Source organism: Calypte anna, chromosome 4A (genome assembly GCF_003957555.1).
Source record: "Calypte anna isolate BGI_N300 chromosome 4A, bCalAnn1_v1.p, whole genome shotgun sequence".
NCBI classification, from domain to species: domain Eukaryota; kingdom Metazoa; phylum Chordata; class Aves; order Apodiformes; family Trochilidae; genus Calypte; species Calypte anna.
Window position 1 is genome coordinate 3,083,123 of NC_044248.1, and position 24,804 is coordinate 3,107,926.

General features: G+C 40.7%; 1 protein-coding gene across 3 annotated transcripts in view; it reads right to left on the reverse strand.

The window, feature by feature from the left end:
• Window positions 1–24,804, reverse strand: part of KIAA0232 (KIAA0232 ortholog) — a 65,453-nt gene that overhangs the window by 16,897 nt on the left and 23,752 nt on the right. For all 3 annotated transcript variants that reach the window (XM_030449971.1, XM_030449969.1, XM_030449970.1), the window contains exons 3-5: window positions 15,319–15,456; window positions 3,133–3,199; window positions 1,695–1,776 (exon numbers count right to left, since the gene is read on the reverse strand). In XM_030449971.1, the coding sequence (XP_030305831.1) occupies window positions 1,695–1,776; window positions 3,133–3,199; window positions 15,319–15,456 (287 nt within the window). The remainder of the gene's footprint in view (window positions 1–1,694; window positions 1,777–3,132; window positions 3,200–15,318; window positions 15,457–24,804) is intronic.

Sequence of the window (24,804 nt, forward strand, 5' to 3'; positions counted from 1 at the left end):
ATAATGTAGTGGATTCACTACAGCCTTCTTAAGCTTGTTTGATTAACAACATAAATGAGGAAGGCCTGAATTACAGTCTGTTCAGTCCTGGCTTTCAGTTGTTTTAAATTCCCCTTTGTGAAATGAGATACTGAGTTCTACATACTTTGATTGTCAAATTATTGAGAAAAAGCTATTAACAAAAAAGGATTTGTTCTTGAGTAGTTTCAGATGCTCAACAGCTTTGTGCAACAGGGGAAAAAAAAGTGTTTTCTGCAACACTTAAAGTAACGTGTTTGACAGGAAAGAGATTTATACTGAACAGCAAGAAACTCAAGGAAAACCTGTTAAAAACATTCAGAAGTCAGTAAATACACATTAGCACACTCAGTTCCCTGAGGTATCATCCATTTAGCCACACTAAGCTAACACTTAGCAACACGACTAGCACCACTACACTACTACTAAGCTGTTGTACCCAGTGGTTAAGAGATAAGAAGCAGTCATCTCTCTAAAAGAAGTCAGTGATAAAACTCCTGGGTGCTCCAGTGGCACTGGACTCAGTTAATAAAAAGAGTCCAGAGGTTATAAATTTTGTTTTCCCATCTCAAACCCAGCACAAACCAGTTCTGAACAAGATGGGACAAGGAGTGATGGCTTTACACTAAAAGAGGGCAGATTCAGAGTAGACAGAGGGATGGAATCTTTTCCAATGAGGGTGGTGAAACACTGAGGAGGTTGCTGAGGGTGTTTGACAGGAAAGAGATTTATACTGAACTGCCTGTATCTCAAGGAAAACCTGTTAATAACATTCAGAAGTCAGTAAATGCACATTAGCACACTCAGTTCCCTGAGGTATCATCCATTTAGCCACACTAAGCTAACACTTAGCAACACTACTAGCACCACTACACTACTACTAAGCTGTTGTACCCAGTGGTTAAGAGATAAGAAGCAGTCATCTCTCTAAAAGAAGTCAGTGATAAAACTCCTGGGTGCTCCAGTGGCACTGGACTCAGTTAATAAAAAGAGTCCAGAGGTTATAAATTTTGTTTTCCCATCTCTGCAGCACAAACCAGTTCTGAATAAGATGGGACAAGGAGTGATGGCTTTACACTAAAAGAAGGCAGATTTAGAGTAGACAGAGGGATGGAATCTTTTCCAGTGAGGGTGGTGAAACACTGAGGAGGTTGCTGAGGGAGGTGGTAGGTGCCCCATCACTGCAAACACTCAAGGTCAGGCTGGATGGGGCCCTGAGCAACCTGATCTGGTTGAAAATGTCCCTGCTCACTGCAGGCTCGGGCTAGATGACCTTTAAAGGTCTCTTCCAACATGAACTATTCCAGCAATCCATGAACCAAGGGAATGGATTCTCTCCCTGCAAGTCCAACGTGTCAGTTAGTGCTGGTTTAAAGGCTTTTCATTTGTCTGTTTGTCTTGGTCTTAAGGAAACTAAAACAGAGTATGGTTTGGGTTCTGTGTACAGATGAGAGAAAATAATCAGGACTTTAAGAGATTAAACTAGCCCATAGCACCAAATATTCACAGAGAAATAGATAAAAACAAGATTAACAAAAGAAGATGGTAGGAAAAAAAATCCTTACTTAATAGCTAAGAAAAAACCCCAGTTAACAATGTTAACTTCACTGTGTTGAAATGCAGGTGTAAAAGGAGAAAAGAGGAAAGCACTTCAGATAATAATAAAAAATACATACATTTCTACTTGATCCTTTGCTGTGGGAGATAAATCAGTCTCAGGAGACAAAGAGCCTTCTAACTTTTTGTGAATCTTCTCCTCTGTTTTGGAAGAAAATCCCACATGCTTAACAGAAAAATTCAAAAAGCCAGTTTATTTTATAACAGGACTTAACAAACCCCAGGATATACACCTGTAATAGCAGCAAGTTTCCATAAACCCCTGGAAGTAACAGAAGAATCCATCATCTGCTTATCACACATAAATTACAAGTTACCACCCATGATTCAAGTTTTCTACAGCTCTTATTAAACCTTACACATCTCACCACACACAACTGGCCAGCAGCTGCATGCAGCCCCCACTAGGAGACTTCCTACTGACTTTTTATTTATTTCATATCCAAATCCTTCTCCTTGCATTGCTACAGATAATAATTTTTTTAAAAAGCAACTATTTAAGGCAATATTTTAATGAATGGTTGCATTTAACTTCTTGTGTACTTCACTAACAGGAAGCACCCCTGCAGCAGCTGCTGTGCTTTGGGTGGATGTGCAGGCAGATTTTCTGTGCTAATGGTGACCCTAAAGATTTCCAATTCTTTATTTTAAAACCTGTAAATTACCCAGAAAATAATGCTGGGAGATGCACACTTAGTGCAGTTTTGGTTTGTTTTGTTTTTTTTTTCCCCAAATAAATGGCTTGGCTCAGTAGGAAAGTGTCACAACACAGCACTATGAAATACTAAGAGCTGTCTAGTACTGTTTGTAAGAACAAAGGGAATGGAAACAGCTAAAATCAAGCTTTAGGAAGGTAAATATTCACCCCTTGCTTATTGCTATTTATGCAAGATATTGATTTTATAAGTGTCAAAAGCTGCTGCAATGCACCTGAACAAACATTTACGTGTGATGAACTTTCACTGGAGACCCCAGAATTTTATATCATGCTCCCTGCCCTAAGCTTGACAAGACAAAGTCCCCATTATCATTCCCTAAAGACCAGAAATTTTAAGAAACACCTCTCTGGGATGGCTCCTTGGATGTTTTTCACAGGAAAAAGCAAGTATTTAACAATTCTGAGGCAAATCAACTCTCCAAGTAGGAATCCCCCAGAAGGAAGAGAATCAAGCTCATTTTATTTTGATTTCTTTTGGTGGGGAGAGAGGATGCTGAATATGGAATATTTACCCACAAGAAGCAGGTCTGAACAATTAGAGCTTTTCAATAAGAACATTCCATTTGGGAATGGCTGTTTCTTGGGTAAACAAATCATGCTAGTACAGAACTGCTTAAAATCTTGAATGAAATGATGCAAATATATTTTAAAGTTGCATGGCCTGTATTAAAAGCTACTGAATTAACAGCCTGCTCCTCCACCCCCACGTCTCAGAACGTTACTTACACATTTGATAAACACAGTATAAGGCCTCAGAAGCTGAAAGATTTATTTCTCACCTTGCTTACTCTGAAGGTCTTTCAGTTTGGAGCAAAGCTCCTCCACTAATGTTTCAATCCCAGAGCTCTGCACAACAAAAAAAAATAACAGGAGAGGGGAAAAAGGAAAAGAAACTTAGTAAAAAAATATTCATTTTACAGAAAGACATCAGTGCAGTAAATATATCCCAGCAGACATGCACCTTCCTTTTTGCATGGCAAATGTGGAACAAAAATCATTAGCAGGCATAAATCCATTCCTGTAAAGATATTAATTAGAGGTCAAAATGATTCCACAAAACATGGAGATACATTCACAGTGGTTTCAAACTCAAGTCACATTGCTGCATTACTGTATATCCAACGTTTTGCAAACTCTGCACCTTCACATTTACTGCACTTAGGATTTAGCCAAGAGGCTCTGAATAAAAGTCCAAGACTCAAGTGATCACTGAGATGCATTTTCAGAAGCTAACCCTGAGCCTTTTGCTTCCACAGCTTTATGCTTGTAAGAAAGGATCTGTTAAAAGGATCCAGAAAAATCAAGAGTCAGGGTGAGAAGGGGAACATGAGGAACACACAGATGTGCAGGTGGCAGAGGGAGAGGAAAATCTTCCAGAGCATCTTCAGGTAAAACCAGTTTACTATGCCCAGATTATTTTTTTTTTCCTAAACACTGTGTTGCTTGCTTTGGACATCAGAGGGAAACCCAAACACCTCATTCATCTTTCCAAAAGCCTTTATTTTCTTCCTTTATTCCTCTACATGAGCTTGCCATACACTCAACATCCTTTAAAATCCTTTTTCAGTGTTCTTTTCAGAAGCCTCTGCTTTTACTATTTGCCTACACTTGCAAGCATTTCTAGATAAAGCAACAACACCAGAACAACAAAGTCTTGAAAACTGAAGATGCACTCAGAACAGTACAAGATACTCCCAAGAGCCTCACAGGAGAAAACCCCATTCTGTTCTCTGATGGAAGAGAAGTTGAATTCCAGTCAGTGAAACACTGAATCCCAATCTACAGCCTGAAGTGACAATTCCTGTTGCATGAACACGAGGGTGAGGTGGGTCCTCTGCAGGTATTTGGGTTCTTAGTGTTCCCATGCTCAGGAGGCAGGGGTGGAGATTGCATTCCTCACCCAAAACAAGAGAGAAGGATGCAGGAGGTCCCCAGCACAGCACCACAGGGCTGAGGATGGGACTGAGGAGAGCTCTGCACCTCAGAATCAGAATCAGTAAGGTTGGAGAAGACCTCTAAGGTCAGCATCTTGTGTCCTCCATCCCTTGGAGAACCACTAACATCTTGTGTCCTCCATAAAACCACCAACACCTTGACCCCATCATCCTTGGAGATATTCAGACTCAGATAAACCTCCTGCAAAATTCTCTCACCTTCTGAGCTTCCCTTTGGACAGTCACAGAACAGACATTCTCTCCAAAGGGAATATATATCAAATGTGTTACAGAAATTAACATTAAAAAAGATCTTGTTCTGCTGTGTCACCATGGTGGTATAAAGGTTCCCTTCTCCCAAGAGCTGAGTTTCTCCTCTCTCCTGATCTCTGGCTATCAATCGCTGAGAAACGTGAATATATGTTGCTCAAGTACAAGGAGATTTTATGGAACAGCAAATACTGATTTATCCAGTGAAACTAGCTTGTTTCAGTCTCTGTCAGAAACATTTGCCAAATCATATAACCAGAGCAATGACATATATGCTAAATGGTAAATTTTAATTATTTGCAGTCAAGGGAGAAAGCCATTTTCTATTCCTAACTGCACTGCTGCACCCAAGTGCTAAATATAAACCTTTATGCCACACGCTTAACTGCAGATGACTTAGCAGTATTAAAACTTTAGAAGGCATCTTCTAGATTAGTAAATTTATCAACACAAAGTAAATTGCTTAGAAAGAAGCCAGCAGCACAGGAATATGTAGTTGTAATAATCATCTCTTTATGCCTATATCACTCCCGATTCCCTCCTCCTCCTCCCAAAAGGGCATCAGAGGAGGAGCTGGCCTTGTTTTTGTTTAACTGAACAGCCATCTGTAGCAAAACCTGCAAAAACTAAGGAATAGAATTAAGTTAAGGAAGTGAATCTATAATATCATGTCAAAAACCAGCCCAAACTGGCAACAATTTGCTCACCATCACCCCGAAGAAGTGCAAACTTTTGGATGCGAACCCTTCATTTCCTCCTGTACCATGAAATTAATACTTGAGTCAGCTGACAGGCTGCAAGCTGTCCTGCATAGCAAGCTGATGGAGCTAGTGCTAGCTTTAAAGAAAAAAAAAAAAAAAAAACCCAGCAGGAAGGGGGGGGAAAGTCAGTGTGCAGAATGCCAAGTCACCAGAGACCACTTGCTCAACCTCTTACTGCGGTATATTAAGTAAAAAGAAGCTGCAGAGTTACTGTAAGGAAAGCCTCAGCAGTTCCCTCCTGGGTGACAAGAGGTGTTCTCTGACAAGAGGTGTTCTCTGGAGATGATTTTGAGTTACTGCATTTTATCACTGCTGAAATTCATGTATTGTAGTTGCAGCAAGCCCGCTGCTGGAAAGTGAGGGATTTCTGGCACTGGTTTGGTTTGGTTTAGGGCACAAGGAGTTAAACTGAGGTGATCTCCCTAATTTAAAGATGGTCCTCAAAACGTACAAATGATAGAGCTCCTTAAAAACAATTTTCAGTGTGGAAGTCTTGATGCCTCATTATGATCACTTTTGTAATTCCAACACAAAAGGATCATCTGAGCTGATTTAAACTACCACCCAGATTCCTATCAACACTTTCCTGTCACTCAAGACTCCAAAGGGCAGCACGTCAAACTTCTGAAATTCATCCTTTTCGTTCTGCATAACAAAACATCCCCCATATCAACAACATTCTGTTTCCAACAGATTTCTGTTTCCTTCCCCTGCTTTAACTTCCAGCCAGTTTCACCAGAAGTTGTTCTTTTTGGCTCTTCATCAGCTGGCTGAAAGCAAGGGAAGGATTACATAAAGGAGAGGTGTAATGTTACTGGCTTTGGGGTGACTGTGCTAACAGATAAATTAAGCTTCTGAACTCACCCAACATGAAGAGAAGGAACAGTCAATCTGCCTGCTGGAGTTACAGGACTCTAAGAGCCAGTTTCTTCCTTACTGACCAACCCCACTCTATACAGAGCCAAATTAATGCAGTGTAATGAGGAATAAGAGCAATTAAAAAACCCCAAACAAACAGCAAAGCTCACACACATATCTATACGTGTGTGTAAAAATGTTGTTGGGGTTTATTTGGTTGTTTGGTTGGTTTTTTTACACATCTATGTGTAATGTCAAATCTTAAAGATATTTTTTCACATGCTCTCCTTGGGAAGCAATCAGATGACAAGTGGTAACTCATCAATTTCAAGCAATCCAGGGATTTTTTTGTGTGCACACTCACACCCCTGGAATAAACTGCAGAAAATATCCCCAGAAGATATTAAATCCATAAATCTAGTTACTTCTGCTATATTTTTATACATTTAAAATAATCACTTTAATTAACTGTGAAGGAAACAATATTATGTACACTGAATTTTTCATGCACTAGGAAGTGCTGCCTGAGTTAACAGTGGGCTCTGGCTTCTACAGTCTGAGAGTTTTTGGTAAGAAGCTCTGAAACTTGACTTTTTCCTCTTGAATTCCTGATGAATAACTTCAATTCTTGTTGAAATTCATCTCTCCTCAGTCACCATCCAGGAAAATTAACAAGCTTTTCCTGAACTGGATCAGAAATGTTCATGTACCACTATTATTTTACAGTTTCTCTTGAAACTGAGGAGAGATGTGGTCAGTAACATTTTTTTTTTGCTGCACTTTCAGTCCCTGTTACCCAAGCATGATGGCTCCCTTACTTCCATCCAAAAAATGCCCTGCAAATAGATATACTCTGCTCTGCACATCTCCACATGTGCAACAGCCAAGAATTCAGGATTAAAAAAAAAAAAAAAAAAAGGAAAATCTGGTAGCCAGTATTTAGAATGAGCTTTCCACATCTGACACACCATAGATACATACAGAGAAATAAAGAAACAAACAAAAAAAAGGGAAAAAACTAGCATCAGATTATACAATAGAAATGGAAGGTTGTTTTTTGGGGGTTTTGGTTTAGGTTTCCAGCCTAACATATGTTCCTAGCTTGCCTCCAGAAGCTTTGAACTGTAAATATTTGCTAAATATGGCTTGTTACTTCAGGCCTGTGAAGTATCAGGAAAATTCCTTGTTCCCCATTAAGTTTTTTGAAAAGACAAAAGGGTTACACTTAATTTTGCTTTAACAATTAAAACACTTGTTTGCTGATGGGTTTTCCCAACTGAATTGTTTAGGTTGGGAGGAACCCCTGGAGATCAGCTGCTCCAAACCCTTCTGCTGAAGCACAGAGCATCCTCCAGACTCTCCTTTCACATAACCCAAGGTCAAAGAATTCAGAAATTGAAGCCAATCAACATATTCATGCTTTGAAATCATTCTTTCAGCAGGTCAGGACTCTCCAGACAGAGGTGGTACTCTGCCTGTAGTGTACCAGGACTGTTTTCCTGGCATGTAGCCTGTCACCAAGAGCAGGATTAGGGAGCTGTTCTGTATGAATCAGCTGCTAAGCCATGTGAACTGAATAAGGCACAAAATGTGATTCATTCCAACTCCCCATCTATTTCTGTATTTTGTAGGATGAGAGTGAGATAAAAGTCTAGGGTTTTATTTTCTAACATGCTCACACAGTGTAATTCAGCTGGATACAAGTACTCCCAAAAGAGGTGTTCAAGACAGAGAGAGAGACTCCCCCAAAAAACCCCTAAAATACAGCCCTAACCCCAAGAGCATCACTACACAAATGAATAAATAGCAAAACCCATTAAAATGTGCTTATTCCAGGCAGAGTTCAAAGGAATAAAACAAGGTTCCAGTTAGCCTGATGGGATTTTCCTCCAGTATAAGAAACACTAAGGAACATTTGGAGGATGTATTTGTACAACACCTTTTTGCCCCTTGGAGTAGTGTGAACCCAGTGACATCTTCATCTTTTCACTTGAACACCTAATGATTCCCAACAAAGACATTGCCCAGTCAGAAAACCAAGTTTTGGTTATTAATTTCTCTTTTAGGGCTTATCAATACTTGATCCAAGCCACCTTCAGCAGATGTGTGACCTTAAAATACTGATTTCCAAACAGACAGACTGAGTTAGTACCACAAAAATCCAGCAGTACAACAGCAAGAGCTCTCCAAGAGGGGGATAAAAATACCTTCTTGCAACCCTCTGAGTCCTGTCTCCTGTACTGAAACAGCAATAGGAAATGTAAATCACACCTCTAGGCTCAGATTTCAAAGCTACAATTCACTGCTTCATACCACACATTCTGAGAGAGATAATAGCACATGTTATTTACTAAATCAAGATAAAAGAGGTCAACTACCTGCTCAAGCTCACTTAAAATAAACAGACTACCCCTAAATGTAGGTTACTGGAGCAGCTAATCTGATTTCAGTTTATTTAAAACTTAATTCTTGTAGCTCCCTCCCATAGAGGGCTTCATGGAGATAAAACCAAGAAGGGATAATTCCTCCCTGGAAACCATACTTTTTGATTACCATTTATTGCTTTTAAACAACAAAAAAATGCTGGCTTCAAAGCCAGAGAAGCCTTGCAAAGACTTCCTGTCCTTGTGAGCTCCGAGATGTCACTTCATCCCTTCAGCTTGCAGGTGCTGAATGTCTTTATTTATATTCCCAGTGACACAGGAGAAACTCCTGAACCTCTGTTCCCACCAGTGATGGAAAAGTTCTTTTCTGCATCAAGTGAAATGAAGAAGGGACACTGGAAATTTCCTCAGGAGGTGCTCTGCCATTTTCACTCAAGTCTGCTGCTGCATTTGATAAGAATTTATGATGTGCCCCCATTCAGCTTTTTGGTTAAATATTATTTTTGCACATTTACCATAATCAATAATCACATTAACCATAATCATAATCACACAAGCCACTGCCCAGGAGAGTTCTCTGGGCTTTTCCTGGCATTTTCACAGCCATGGTTGTTGTGTCAGAGAGATGATTTTGCACACTTTCTGTCCCAGACTTAGCAGAGAAGCTGCTCACCAGAGAATCTCCTTGCCCCATTTTGCTCCTGTCCCTGCTGGCAGCACAGGGAAGGTGAAACAACTTTCAAACATCCTGAACAAGAGCTTGCAGCCTGCAGACAAAGTGATCCAGGCTATGGAAGACACTTAAAGAAATACAAGAATCAGCATTTATTGACTTTTGATGGCAACTGAGAAGCCAATGACACACAAAAAAAGTTATGAAGCAATTTGTGTGTAGGCAAAGCCCTCACAAAGAACTTCTCTACTTCCATATGTCCTTTTTCTGTATAAAGAAAATTCATAAAAAATTGAAATAGTTAAAACTTTGTCAGCTTCTATGAAAGTTAATATTATACTCAGCAGCTTTAGCAACCTGACAAATCAGCTAAGTGGTACTATAAATGAAATGATTTCTTTCAAGTGGTACTACAAATGAAATTATTATTTACTATTTCAATGCCAAGGTCATAAAGAAAAAGAAATGGATTTATTGTAATTGTTTTACTCTCTGATGATCACCCTGGCAAGACATTAATTTCAGCTTTCTGTATTGTACCCAAAGTTAAAAGCCACAGGCTGATATTGTTTTCCAAATTCAATACCACATACCCAACTCAGAAGAGGAATGCATAAAAAAGGAAACTTCTGAAGCCAATGAATTTGATTATATAGAACCATTACAAATTAAATTATTGTAGAAAAACAATGACTGGTACAACATTGGAGAATAAAGCTACCATCCCAAATTCTTAACAAGACATTTGTGCCTGCAAGTGCTCTGGTATAATAACAGAGGTATCAGAAGGGTCATAATCCCCCCTCATAATTCAGAACAAGCAAAGCCAAAGCTCCAAGAAACAAGATGCCATTGACTTGACTGCATTTCCAAGAAATTACTGCTAGAAAGTTTCACTAATTCTGCAGTGGTACCTCCAAGCAGCAGCTTCTTGGAGCAGTGGGATGGAAGGCACTGCTTGCTTTGGACAATCCTGGCAGAGTGGTGCTCTTCCAAAATCCATTATGGAATATCTCTAGCTGGAATTCCATGTGTTGTACACTGCTTCCTGGGGCTGCCAGCAGGTTCTGAGAGCCTGGTTAGCTGATAAATGGACCACAGGGGCAGAACCCCACTGGGATGTGGCTGTGGAACAGACTGGGAGAGGTGGTCACCTACAGGCAGGGAAATCCAGAACCTGGGAGATTGGCTTCCTAAAATGTCCTGATCCAGTTCAGCAGAATTAAGACACAGCAGTGGCTTTAAGGGGAACTCCAGCACCATCTTGGGGTGGAATTTCACCTGTAATGCTGCCAAGTGTTCAGTGAATAAAAACTCTGTGTGGTGCAGGAACTGCTGAGAATTTGGTTGCTCTGTTGAGCAATGCAGAAAAGTTGGGAGATAAAGGGTAAGGAAGTTTGGATTTATGGCCAAGCAACAGCAGGAATTTCATTAGTAGTAGGAAATAAACCCACTGGAAAGTCTTAGGTGTATCAATCTCAGCAAGTAACCTCTAATTCCAGTCTTGCTCTGTCCACCCTACAACAACACGACACAGTTTCTAAATTCTGACTGATTTACTAAACTTCTGAGTGTCAAAGATACTGCTGTCAAGTTCCATTAGTCAACCCCCCTAAACATTTACAGACTTTCAGAATGAGGTTAAGAAAAATTAGAAAAAAAAAAAATCTCAGAAACTATACCAGAACAAATGGACCTTCTAAGTTTCAGGTGTGCCAGACATGAATCAAAAAAGCAACACCAAAAAAAAAAACCCAAACCCAAACCACTAACCAAAAGAAGTCATTCAAATGAAGTCTCCACTCAAGGTCACTATTAATGAGCTTTTTAAAATGTGAACAATTCTTCAGCACATCTTTAAAGTGCTATTTAGACTCTATTGAAGTGTTCTGGAAAAAATACACTTTAGAAGGGCAGTGAGAATAGCAACTGAGTACTACATTAAAGGACTTGTCTTAAAAGTGCTTCTCACCATCATTCTGTCTTTATTTTCAGGCAGCTTGCCACATATCTACATTTGCCCTGCTTCTGGCTGTCTCTGCAGCCAAATATATATAATATAATATAATATATCATATGGATACAGACAACTTGAGACACCAAAAATCTTGTCACACAAAAACCACTGTTCTCAGCACATCACCAGTGCATGGTCACACAGAGCAGGGACAGTGTCTGTCCCAGACTGCATCCACAACATCCTTTGCCACTGCAAGACACAGCTTCCCTGACCTCTCAGGCTCTGTAGCTTAAGAACTACTTTCAAAAACCCCACCAAACCAGGCTTTCTGAAGGCAAATGTCTGTTTTCTGCACCATAAAATCAGAATTAAATCCCAGGTTTCTGCCTCAGACCAGTGTTTAACAGCATTACTCTGTTTAGTAAGAGACAAACTGACCTCAAACAAAACTATTACCAAATCAAGCACTCCCTGGGAATGAATACCATGGAAATGGAAATCCACAAGAGACAAGAATAAAAAAAATATTGATTTCAAAGACTAAATGGAAGACTCCCCAAAGTTATCAAGTTCATTTTCATCTCATCTATTGCATGACTTCCTCTCCCCATCAAGCATTGAAGTCATCGCCCAGTCTGAGGGCCCTGGATGCCAGGTAGAGGGGGGAAGCAGATTGTCTGCAGTTCCTCAGCACATTACTTGTCTTTGTAATTAAATATAAACATCAGAATTATAGCACCTGGATCTCTGTCATATCCTATGAAGAGTCAGAGAATTATTAATTCTTATTAATTGTTATTATTAACCCTCAGTGTTCCTTTTTCTTCTGCATCAAGAATGGATCAGGCTGTAAAATCCTAAAAATATGGTTTTTTTGTTTTCATTTTGGTTTGGTTTTTTTGTTTGTTTGTTTTTTGTTTGTTTCTCAATGTATTCTTTCTACAAATGCACACAGGGTAAATATTCTAACCATTCCATTTAAACACAATATACTTAAAATTTAAATATACAAAGCCTTTTTTTTTTGATTACTCCAAGTACTGGAGCTCCCTCCAAGCCTTGCTTGCTTCACTGCAATGCTAAGGGTGAAAGAAGGGAGGCTGGAGGAGGTGTCCCACACCTGTGTGAGGATATTGGTATCTCCATACCCACCTACTTTGAAAAAAAGGATCACAGAAGAGAAGCAAAAATATAAGCAAGCTCTAGAACTGCCCATGAACCCTTGCAAGAAGGAAAACCTGTGAGAACAAAGCTGCTAGTGGACATATTTATGAAGACCCTAATGAATGTACCTGACTTTTATCTATCTGACAAAAAATATCTCTAGGAACAAACATTTTCAGATTATTCAGGAAGCAAAAAAAATAAATTCAAGCAGTGTTGGAAGAAAAAAAAAAAGTATTTATTTATACCTCAAGGGTTTTATAAATGCTCCTCACTCATACACCACCCAGTTCTGGCTAAAGTTAACAGAATATTTTTATCTTTTTGTAGAGATGAAAGCATGAAACTTGCATGGAGCAGCCTGAATGCCTCAGCAGAAATAATATTTTAACATTATGTTTCACAGTCCAAAAGCAACTGATCATTCCCACTGGATCAGCACACAAACAGAAACCTGCATACACAGGAAATGTGTTTGAAAAGCAGAGAGAAGATTTACCTGAAGTACCTCACAAATATCATTAGTATCAAAGCAGGATCACCCTTTCCCCAGCTCCAGAGTAAAGAACATAAGAAAATCTGTATTTCTCTTATGCAATACACATGTTAAGCTACCTATAAAAGAGCTTTAAGTAACAACTGTTTATTCAAAAAAGGTTTAAAGGTTTCACCCTGTGTCTGAAAACACTTTTAAAAAAAATGCTGAGCTGTAATTTCATAAAGACACCAACAGTGCAACCTCAGTTGTCTGAGCATGCAAGAGAGGTGAAAACAGCCCTGAAATAACAGAAGTCTCCAGGTTGTGGATGAGAGGTTTATGCTGAACAACCAAAACCTGACAAGGTGGCAGGAGTCAAAGGAGGAAGTTACCTGTCCTACCTTTCAGGTCCCACATCTTTTTATTTGTTCAAAACTTGAGTTGGGCAGTTTTTTCCCTCCCTCTTCCATTTTAGCAACTCTCAAGTGGAGGCAGACCAGGGATTATTAATAAATTTACCTCCTTCCCTTTTCTTTTCCAGTAGATTTCTCCATATAATGTAAGTTTAGCTCTAAATGATGCCCCCAGACTTTCAGCTCTGTGAAGATGCATCAAGACAGTATTTCTAAAGCTAAAATATGATCATCAATATTCCTCTGGTCTAAGGATGAGGCTGCTGCTTTTTGTTGTTCATAAAATGAGTCTATAAAGATGGCCATATCCTCAGGAAAGACATTAATTCTTGCAGTGCTTTCTTCAAATTAACTTTCAGAGCAGTCAGACTGCTGACCTCAATATTCTGTAATTAGGAGAGCAAAGGAAATTATCAACAAAATGCTATTTTGTCTCACTTTGTTAGGATGATAAGCAGTGGGGAAATGGGAGCTCAGAAGTCTCCCAGTTAGTCAGCACTTTTGTAACTGAACAGATGCTCAAGAAGCTCAAACAGAAAGCTGCTGTCTGATGGGAATAACCACAGAAATCAGCCCCACTCCCTTCACTACTCTTGACCACTTTCCTGGCACAAATGCCTGTCCTACAAATCTGGCCAGGAATCTCTCCCCTCAGCAAGGTTAATAGCAGGAAATTAATTATAGAATCCTAGAATTGGCTGGGTTGGAAGGGACCTCAGAGATCATCAAGTCCAACCCTTGATCCACTCCCGCTGCAGTTCCCAGCCCATGGCACTCAGTGCCACATCCAGGCTCTTTGGAAAGATCTCCAGACACGGAGAATCCACTACTTCCCTGGGCAGCCCATTCCAATGCCTGATCACCCTCTCCAGAAAGAAATCCTTTCTCATCTCCAACCTAAACCTCCCCTGGCACAACTTGAGACCCTGCCCTCTTGTCTTGCTGAGAGTTGCCTGGGAAAAGAGCCCAACCCCCCCCTGGCTCCAACCTCCTTTCAGGGAGTTGCAGAGAGTGATGAGGTCTCCCCTGAGCCTCCTCTTCTCCAGCCTCAACACCCCCAGCTCCCTCAGCCCTTCCTCACAGCAATTCTGCTGGATCCCTTCACAGCCTCCTTGCTCTTCTCTGGACCTGCTCCACCACCTCAATCTCCTTCCTGAGCTGAGGGGCCCAGAACTGGACACAGGACTCAAGCTGTGGCCTCCCCAGGGCTGAGCACAGGAATGTCCTGTGCCCATTCAGTTCTCCACAGAACCACACAAGCAAGCACAAACTTATCAACAGGGATGCTGGATGGAGCAGTGATGCAAGCATTTTCTTCTTTTCAGAGTATCTGTAGCCCTGAAAACTAAAAGAGAGACTTTTCCACTCCTGCTATCTGAAAAATCTCCCCAAAGAGCTTTGATCATCCTGTGCTACAGATGATTTTTTTTTTCCTTTTAAACATTTCCTGCCACAGTTCTCATTTTCTCCACTTTTCCACTGAGCTACAAGGGATCTGCTGCCCCTGGGATCTTCCTTCACCTCTCCTCACCTTCACCACTCAGTGCACTTCACCTCCACTTCCACTCACTGATGCAATCTGGAAAATGACCATTTGCTGCTACACATTGCATTTTATTTAGCAATTCTGGATTGCACATACAGCACACCCAGAACAAAACTGCTTTCTGCCCCAAGATTTCACTCCTTGCTGCTCACACACACCACAAAGCAAATGTAGAATTTTAAGAAATACCTTGCTGCAAAGTTTTGTGGTGATTTCAACACAAACTGGTGCATTGCAGCTGTCCCTGACAAGGACAGGTGAGGGTTTACAGGAAGGGAAGTGTCACACCACATGGTACAGAATAATTTGTGAAATCCTGCAGCTAAACACAGATTTCATCATTTCCCATTGTAAAATAAAAAACTCTGAGAGAACTCTTGGGGAATTTGCATTTTTAAGAAGCCTAAAAATCAAAAGACAAGCAGCACAGGGTAAATGTATCTCACATAAAGAAGGGCATAAAGTCTGAAGAATATTAATTTTAATTAAAGAATATTAAAGAATATTAAATAATCCAAACTTACTTCATCAGAAGCAGAGCGAAGACACTGGACAGCAGCCTGTTTTTTCATTTCCTCTAGTGTTAGATCAGAGCACTTTTTCTTACTCTTTCCCCATTTCTTGTAAGCTCCCTTTTCCCAGCCCAGGAAGATGTCATTCTCCTAAAATCAAAACAAAGAAATCATATTATTTAAAATACAGGAAGGTCTCAGTCCCAGAGCAGAACAGGCCTGCAAGTAATTCACTGTTCAAGATGCAAACATCCACACCCTACCTACTAAAAACCACTTGGTGCTGAATTAAAGACCAGTTTGATGACAGAAAACTTGAACCTACTCTTCAGAAAAGCACACATACTTTTCACAGGGCACAGATGCTACTCACACTTCAATGTTTTCCATTGCAAAGCACATCCATAAAGATCATTTTAGGGCCATTTTGTGTAATTTACACAAAATAAGTTAATACACTGACCTCTGGAAGAGTAAGGATGAAAAGCAAATAATTCAGAGTTAGGATCAATGTGAGGACACTGTGTATCTGTTTTATATTGCTTTTCAGAATTCACAGCATTTATTATCCAACTTGCTTATTTTCAGCTGTCCATTCACACATATATTCACACGACTGCCTGTGTTCACCTCATAAAAAAGAATATTTTTGGCTACCAGGAAAATAATCTTGAGCATTTTTCATGTATCCTGGTCTAAATCACCTTCTGCTGACAGATCCACCAGCACGTGGTCCTTTCCAACAACTCTGTTTCAGCTTCTAATGAATCCAGGCTAAGGCCTAACTTCATTTAAAGCAACTCCCAGTTACCCATGGCTTCAAAAGAAAGTAGGGAAAAAGAAAAAAAAAAAGTTTTCTGTGCAACCTTGCATCTTGCAAGGGTAAGATGAAGAAAAAAGGGAGTGGAGAGGGTCCAGTCACCTTCAGAAGCAGCCACTGGGCATGACTTTACATGACTGAGTCCTTCAGGGAAGAGGAGAGCAATTTTTTGGAATTTAATTCTCATTTAAATCTTCTTTGGTCACCAAAGCTGGGGAGATGGATTTTGTTCTGAGAGAAGAAAAAGCTGCCAATCACTCTGGTTTTCCTTACACTTTGGCAGGATGCTCATTTAAAACCAAATTTTTTTACCAGACTACTGTTCTGTTCTTAGAAGGATTAACAGAAATAAGAAGGGGGGGGAAAAAAAATTCCTTTAGACACAATGAGGCTGAAACCCCCACCACATTCAGCTTCCTGAATGTGTCCTGATACACCTGGGAACAACGTGGTTCATCCCAGAAAATCTGGCAGAATCCCCTCTTTTCTACCTCTTTAGACAATTCACAAGAATTTGTTTCTGAAGAGAGGTTTCTGACCACTGCCTGCCAGTTCCTCACACTGCCCAAGTTAAGTTTGATGGGGAAAAAAACCTTTGAAAACTTGAGATTTTGAATTATTTCTTTTTCCTGGACAAACTTGCTGGTTTTTTAGCTTCAGGTTTTACAGGATAAGAAACCACCATGGGTGACAGCTACTCCACATCAAATTCTGAAGCTGAAAATCCTTCCATGAGCTGCAGTATTTATTATTTAAAGTTTACTGAGGACCTTGCACTGTCTGCAGAGGTATCAAACAGCACGTCCATAAAACACTACAAAACCATGAAGGACAAAAAAACCAAATCCTTACACATAATTCTTGTGCTATAATCTGCTGGAGCCAGATTCTAGCTGAAACAATTAATAAATAAATAAACTTAAATCAAGAGAAAGAAGCATCACAATAGAATGGGTAAGATAAAAGAAAACATCCTATTTCCTAGAGACAGATTGTAAAACTTGAGTGTTGTGTGACACACAAACTGAGTGAAATTCTGCTTTTGGGATGAGTACATTGACTGAAAAAAAAACCCCCAACAACAAAACAAATACAATCCAAACGGTTTTAATTAATTTCCTGCTTTTTTTTTTTCCTCTTTGTCTTCAGTGGTCAGGAGCCTGTTAGTAGATCTGCTCCTCAGACTGGAAAATATTAAGTTCATGACAAACAGGAAAGGAAGCAGCCCAGCAAAATATTCTGTATGCATGAAGGCAAGTCAGGCACTTACTTCACATGGAAAGAATCACTAAGAGCCTCTGTCCTGATGCCTTCATTTACCTTTGTTTCCTGAGAGAACTGGAGATGATCTAAAAATGTCTATTTTAATGCAAGAGTTCAACCAGAGCTTGGAATTTTCACCCTCCTGTGGAGTGGTCACTGAAGGTTTGGTGATGGCAGTGCCAGCCCAAGCCCAGGGGTGTTCAAAACTCTGCACAGACACAGAAGGGAAACTGAAAGATGGTTTAGGAAATTCTGATATTTCCAACAGAATGCCACTACCTGGATTTGTAACTGACAGTCAGGCAACATGAAATAATTACCAACAGCAAGCTGAGGCCATCTGGATACTGGGAACATTCAAGTTTGGATGTCTGAAGTGCTGTTCAAACGATTCCTCAGAGTGCTGCTGTGCCTGCCTACCCAGAACTGGGTCATTTTATAGGAAAGATTTTTCACTGTAAAGACACTGAAAGCACAGAGTTTCATAACTTAAATGTGGCTGAAGAAATCCTGATGAAGGAGCTCTGGTCCTTCTGCTCATGCTGCCTCCAGAACCTCAGTATCTGGAGTGTTTAAGTCAATCCTGAATGAATCCAGAGGTGCAAATTTTTAAAAAGAGATTTCTAAATTGTTTCTCCTGGCCAGTTACACAAAAAGCAGCAATTCTACCACTTCCCTCCCCATTACCAAGGAACTGGAGAAGCAAAAGAAAAGGTTGGAAGTGATTATTCCACATTTGTTTGTTATAAAGATACCAGAAAGCAACCACTCTCAGGAAGAGAACAAACTAACACCCAGTGGTAAGCCTGAAAATTATTTTCCAGCTCACAGTCTTCATAAACAGCAAAGCAGAGTTCAAACAGGACTTGCAGGAACTACCTGGATTTCAGAAAAGTCAAGTTCACTGCTGCAGAAACACCACAGAACTCAAGGTCCCAGTTTCTATTCAGGTAAGTGAAGAGGCTGAAATTTTGCCTTATCAGCAGCACACCCAGGCAAGTAATCAGATTTAACAACCTCATCAGCAAACTCCCCAAATGGGAAAATCAAATCAGCAGAAAAACTTGGTTTTTAAAAACAAAAAATAATCATTTTTTTTTCCCTCTTAGAACTTCAGGGAAATTGATTCCCTAAGATTCTCCAGCAGTCCTGGTCTCTTCAGGCAAGAAGAGTTTTTATAGCATTGATGTTTAACTAAATCAAAGGTTCACATGGACAGATATTAAAAAAAAAACCTCCAAAAATCAACTCTTGATATGTTTGGAGAGGGAATGGAAGGGAATAGCCACAAATTATACCAAAACCAAAACAGGTCCTTACAAGCTTGATGATTCTATGGTTCTATGACCTCCAGGAGCATCTCCTAATGGAGAATTTGGGGCAAACTACAGCAAATCCCAAGTGTATTTCACCTTTAGGATTATTCCCAAGGCAGACTGTGTGAATACCTTCAATGTTCCCTGAAAGAAAATACTTCCCTTAACCTGGAGTTGGGAAAAACTCTCAGAGATTGCTTAGAGCCACAGGGATTTAAGACACCTTTTCATAATGGCTTTTTGTGACAATCTGAAGAGACATTGCACCTCGTTATAATTAAGGAGAAACCTCTAATGATGGGCTCAGAGACTCCTCAGAGGCTGCCTCAGACTGAGCCCAAGATGTGAGATAACACAGGGGAAGAACACACAGCAAGAAGAGGTTCTGCAGACACACCAGAGCTGCACAAGTCTCCCTGCTAAAAAAACCACACTGCACAGAATGAATTAGACTGGAAAATATTATTTTGTGTTCAATAATGACTCCAAAACCAGGTAAATCCTGGGCAAAGGATTCATCTGAGGCTTAGAGGAGCTTAGAGCTGCTGTCACCTCCTCCTTACCCGACCATCCCAACCTGGGCAGTGGGACTGATGCCACACCAGACCTCACCACACCCTGCTCCATCCCTCCTCAAGGTGCTGAGGATGTGCAAGGCAAGGCAGAACTTCACCCTTGATCCAAACCAATCAATCTGAGTATCAAATCCTGGCCAGGAGGTTTCTGTCAAGCATGAACTCTTGCTGATGATGCTGCCAACCTGAAAGGCCAGGCTGTGTGGTGTTCACTAATTAAAAGTTCCTCTGGGCTGAAACCAGGCAGAAGAAACTTGATCACACCCACTCCCAAGAGTGAGAGAACATGTAAATGCTGCATCTGTTGAAATCCTACATTTGGTGAGCAGGCTGCCTGTAGACTTCTCCCATTAAAGTAAAAGCAGAGAATTTAGCAAGACTGGAGCTCCAGCTATGAACATAACTGGACTTGAACATCTTCCCTACGTGGAAAGAAGAAAACCAAGAACTCAAAGTGCCACAAAACAGCCCAGGTAGCTGAAAGAAACATCACTTGAGAAGCTCTGCCACAGCATTTAGGGTTGCTCTCCTGTCTTTAGGAATGAAATTGTGTGGCAAGCATCAGTGCCCACTGTCATGGGCAGATTTCAGAGAGCCCAGGCAGCTCCCAGCTGGGCCTGGAGACAAGAGAGGGAGGAACCATCATGCAGTGATGCTGAAACACCAACAGAGATGGCTGCAAACAAACCCTGACTCTCCCTTTATTTACCTGACACTTCATTTACCAGCTCTGCTTTGCCTTGTGGAAGCCTTTGGGAGAAAAATGGGCAGCCAAAAGTTCTGCTTTTGGTTCTGCTTTGATAGATTCACCATAACCAAGCCTTAGATGCTCTTTAGGAAGCCACAAAAGATTAATATTGTGCTGGTTTAAAAGCTCTGATTGTTCAGAGCAGAAACTACAAACATTTTATCTTTATTACACAGATGTGCCTACTTTAATAGGATGGTACCCAAGGTGGGTACCACAAACCTCAGTTTTCTGTCCTGAAATGGATGCTTCACACACCCCAACAGTCCTGTCTGCAAAGGAACCAGCACTGCAACATCACCACTCACTTGGCACCAAGTTTGGAAGCAAAATTTCTCAGATAACCAAGGGCCTTGAGAATAAAAGCTTTTCTTTTGCATTTCTGCTGAAGCTGACTGCCCTGAAACCTCTGCAGTTTGCCCAGTCCAGGCATGAGGTTGCTCCTCATCAACCCTACCTCTGATATAAAGGCAGAAGAGAGCAGTTATCTGAGAATTAACAATCAAATCTCAATTACAAATGAGTAAATTAAAAGATTTTTTAAAAATAGTAAGAAAAAATAGAGAAGGAAAAACATGGAAAAAGTAGAAAATAGGAAAGTAGGAAAAAAAATAGAGGAAAAAAGAGAAAAGTAGAAAAAAAGCAGGAAAGTAGAAAAAAATACTAAGTCCCCCAGAGCCACTGCCCCAGTTTGCACCTGAACTGCAGTGGTCAGAACTGTTCCATGATCTTTGGCTAGAAGCTCTTGGAAAGGAACCCACCTGGAACAACTTCATCACCTGCAAAACATCTCCTGGTGCAGCTGCTCCCCAGAAACCAAACCTCAGGTGCTCTCACAGGACACCAGAAGCCACATCCCTGCAGCTCTGCTCACCAAGATTGTGCCCACAAGAATTCTGTTCCAAATAGGGCAGAGTGAGTCCTCAGTTACCCACTCCTGAGGGAACACAGCTGAGTTTTCCTCTATGAACTTCTTAACTTAGCAGTCTGAGCTTTGTCATGAAACTTTTTAATTAATAAATAAGCTTTCTGGGCTTGTTAACTTGAGGATGCAATACTCAAGATTTTCCTAAATATGATAAATCTGCTCGCTCTTCTGTTCACACACAAGAAAAGGAGGAGGGGGGTTATTCCCAACCCTGCAAACACACATTTGAACACCCTGAGGACATCAAATTCTAGGAAAAAAAAAATAAAAATAAAAAGTCCAGACAAAAGTCTTGCTCTCACAGCATCTGCCTAACTATTCTTTTTCCATACACAGATTTTCTCAACTTGAATTTCACATACTTGGTTAGGGTAATGGCTCAAAAACTGAGGTCAGAACATCTGAAACCAGTTCCTGCAGGATTCTGGCCCAGCTTAGCAAGCAGCAGCACAAACCCAAACCAAACTGAATGCACATTTTTTGCCTGCAAGAAATTTATTTCTGCAGACTGCTGCTGAACTTGGAAACTCCCTGACATGGGTGAAGCAGTTGCACAGCATTACCCTACCTGAACTGAACTCTCCTCTGCATTTTTAATGCATTAAAAAGAAAAAAATTAAAAAAAAGGATTTGGATGACCCACAGTTATTTCTCTGGGATGACAAAAGAGCAGTTGGAATTACACCAGAACCTGCACTGTCATCTTTTGTGAAGCAGGCATTCCAGCCAGATTAACATTTAATACAGGGTTAGTGCAGTACAAAGAGCTAAATCCTCACTTCTCCACCTATCTCTAGGTTATGGATGAGATTCTCACTTCAAAACCAAAACACAACAAAAAAAAAAACACCCCAACATTATCTCCTCCCTAAATGTGGAAAAAGAAAATGCCCATTCCTGGGAGAGACACCCAGACATCAGGTCCCTCTGCTGGGATAACATGGGATGGCAGGGAAAAAAAATGCCCCAAAATCTACAAGATTTTGGCAGCCAGCAGGTGCATCCCAAATGATGTCAGCAAAAGCCCCTTTTTGTCACCAAAAGCCAAAAAAGAAGAGTTGGCAGTGGGACCCCCTTTCCAGCTCAGTGTTAGGCCAAAAGCATTTTACAAGCATTTACAATTTACAAGAAGAAAAAAAAAAAAAGACCTAAAATGTACCTGGGCTGAGGTGTCTCTGCCACTCCTGTTCTTCTCTTAATATGAAAACTACATTTTGGACTTTAAATAAGTGCTAATGATGCACAAGCAAGAACAAAAGCCATGATGAGAGGGTCAGAAGTGCAGTTATTATTCTGCAGACTTTTTCTATCCCTTCACATAAAAGATGACCCCAAAGGAACTACTTCAAATCAGCCTACAAAACAGTGCAGAATTAAACTCTCCCTCTTGAAACTTGAAAAGTCAAAAGGAAAAAAAAAAAATCAAAGCTCATGCTGGCCACAGAAATCACTGTTTGGTACCACAGTTCCTTCACTCTGGGAGCTGAGAAAATATTTTTTTGAAAAGACTAAAAAAACCCCAAACTTTTTTTACAGATTTTTAGTTTTGAGGGTCAGAAAAAAAAACTTCCAAAAATGAGTTGACAGGAGATAAAAGCAAAAGAAGAGACTTGCTATGGAAAGTCTGCATAACAAATGCATTTAGACCTTCACACCCAAAGCCTGTCTCACACTGTGTCTAGCTGCTGGATTTGGGGTTTTCTGGCTTTTGGGGTTTTTTTTAAAAATAAAGTCTCCATCCTTTCAAAAGAGAGAACAGACTGAAGACAAAACCCCCCAAACAAACATTAATTTGTTCTATTCAGATACATCTATGCTTGCAAGGAATATATAAAAGCTACAACACAGGATAGTGTACAGAACAAAATCAGTGAAATCATGGTTCAGGAAACACATTTTAAGGCAATGCACACCCAATTAAACCATCTTAATGCAATATTTATTGTATCACAATCTGCATCACACTTCCCATGTGCAGATACATCTGAACATGTGTAACTACAAATATACTTCCATCTGAATATTTATTTTATTTCCATCTAAATATATTACCATCTGAATGACCCTCAGAAATCTTCAAAGCACCTGCTCTGATGAACATCAGGAAACTCAGAAAAAGGCATTTTCAGTAAAAATGACTCCAGGCTGAAATCCAAAGGCTGCCTCAAAACACCCAGACCTGCCCCCAAAGCAATTCTTTGGGTCCCCAGAAGTTTGTCCCACAACTTGTCAGTAATGCCATGGGTTTTTCATGGGTTTTTTTGGGCTGATTCCAATGGGATGAGGATCAACACGGCCAAGTGCCGGGTCCTGCACTTTGGCCACAACAACCCCATGGGGAGCTCCAGGCTGGGCACAGAGTGGCAGAAAGGGACCTGGGAGTCTGGATTGCCAGGAAGCTGAACAGGAGCCAGCAGTGTGCCCAGGTGGCCAAGAAGGCCAATGGCATCCTGGCCTGTATCAGAAACAGCGTGGCCAGCAGGTCCAGGGAGGTGATTCTGCCCCTGTACTCAGCACTGGTTAGGCCACAGCTTGAGTCCTGTGTCCAGTTCTGGGCCCCTCAGGAAGTTCAGGAAGGAGATTGAGGTGCTGGAGCAACTCAAGATGGGAAAGGCATGGAATCAACTCTAATTAAAAAAACAAACCAACAAAAATAAAACCAGAAAAAAAAAAGCCAGACAGGACTCCCCTCAAAAAAAAACCAAATAAACCAAACCAAACAAACACAAAACAAAGTAAAAAAGAACAATCCACACCCCCCTTAAACACACTTTATCTTCTATCCACAGGTCACTCCACCTCACCATACAGACAAGACTGGAGGAAGAGAGGCTAAGTAATCAAAGCCCCAGAAATCTGCAGCAGAATCAAGACCAGAAATCACTTATTACTAACAAACTAGAAGGGAACATCCTGCTTCTTCTTAAAAAATAACCCTGAAGACCTCATCAATCAACACACAACTTTTTACAACACAGTAACACCAATATCTCACATAGCTGAGTGGGGCTGGTATGGTCAGGGATGTTCTTTAATATTTTGCTTGTTTGTTTGTTTGAAATCTTTCTGTACTTACCTGACAGATTCTCAGGCCAGGAGTTCAGAGCTCCATGTCCCTGTTGATGACACCAGAACACTACAAAGAGAGCAGGAAGGGAGGGTCCCTGAAGCAATTAAACCAGTGCTCCTGATGTCATCAACATTCTGAGCTGGAGAGATCTTACTGACCAGCTCAACTTCAGCCTGCAACCTTCCTAAGGAGAATGATTTCTGTAGGATCCATAAAATGAAACACCCCACACCTGTCCTCTTCACCACTCCCTAAAAAGCAGGCAGCTGGGAATGTTCCTGTGTGATCCCATTATGGGTGCTCAGAGACCACTGAATTCATCCTGACCTGTTCCAAACAGAAGTCACTGGTGTGTTCTTTGGAAGAAGTGATGGGTGCTCATTTCCCACAGGAAGAGAGTTCTAGAAGCAAAGAATCACTGAATCCCAGAACAGCCCAGTTGGGAAGGGACCTTGACAGATCACCTGCTCCACCCTCCAAGGAAGAGCAATCCTACAGGATTATCCAGCAAGCCTGTCCTAATAACCTCCAGTAATGCAGACTCTGATGCTCCTGAGGAGCTGTTCCAGGGAAGCTGTTCTCACTCATTAAAAAGAAAAAAAAATACTTTTTCTTTCTCACATCAAGATGAAACTTCACCCAGCACAACTTGAACCCACTGTCCCTTGACTTCTCCATCTGGTTCCCTGTAAAGAGGGAGCCTCTGTCCTGGTTGGAGCTGTCCTCAAAAGCTGAAGAGAAACCACTAGAATAAACACACAATTCCTTCCCTGGAAAT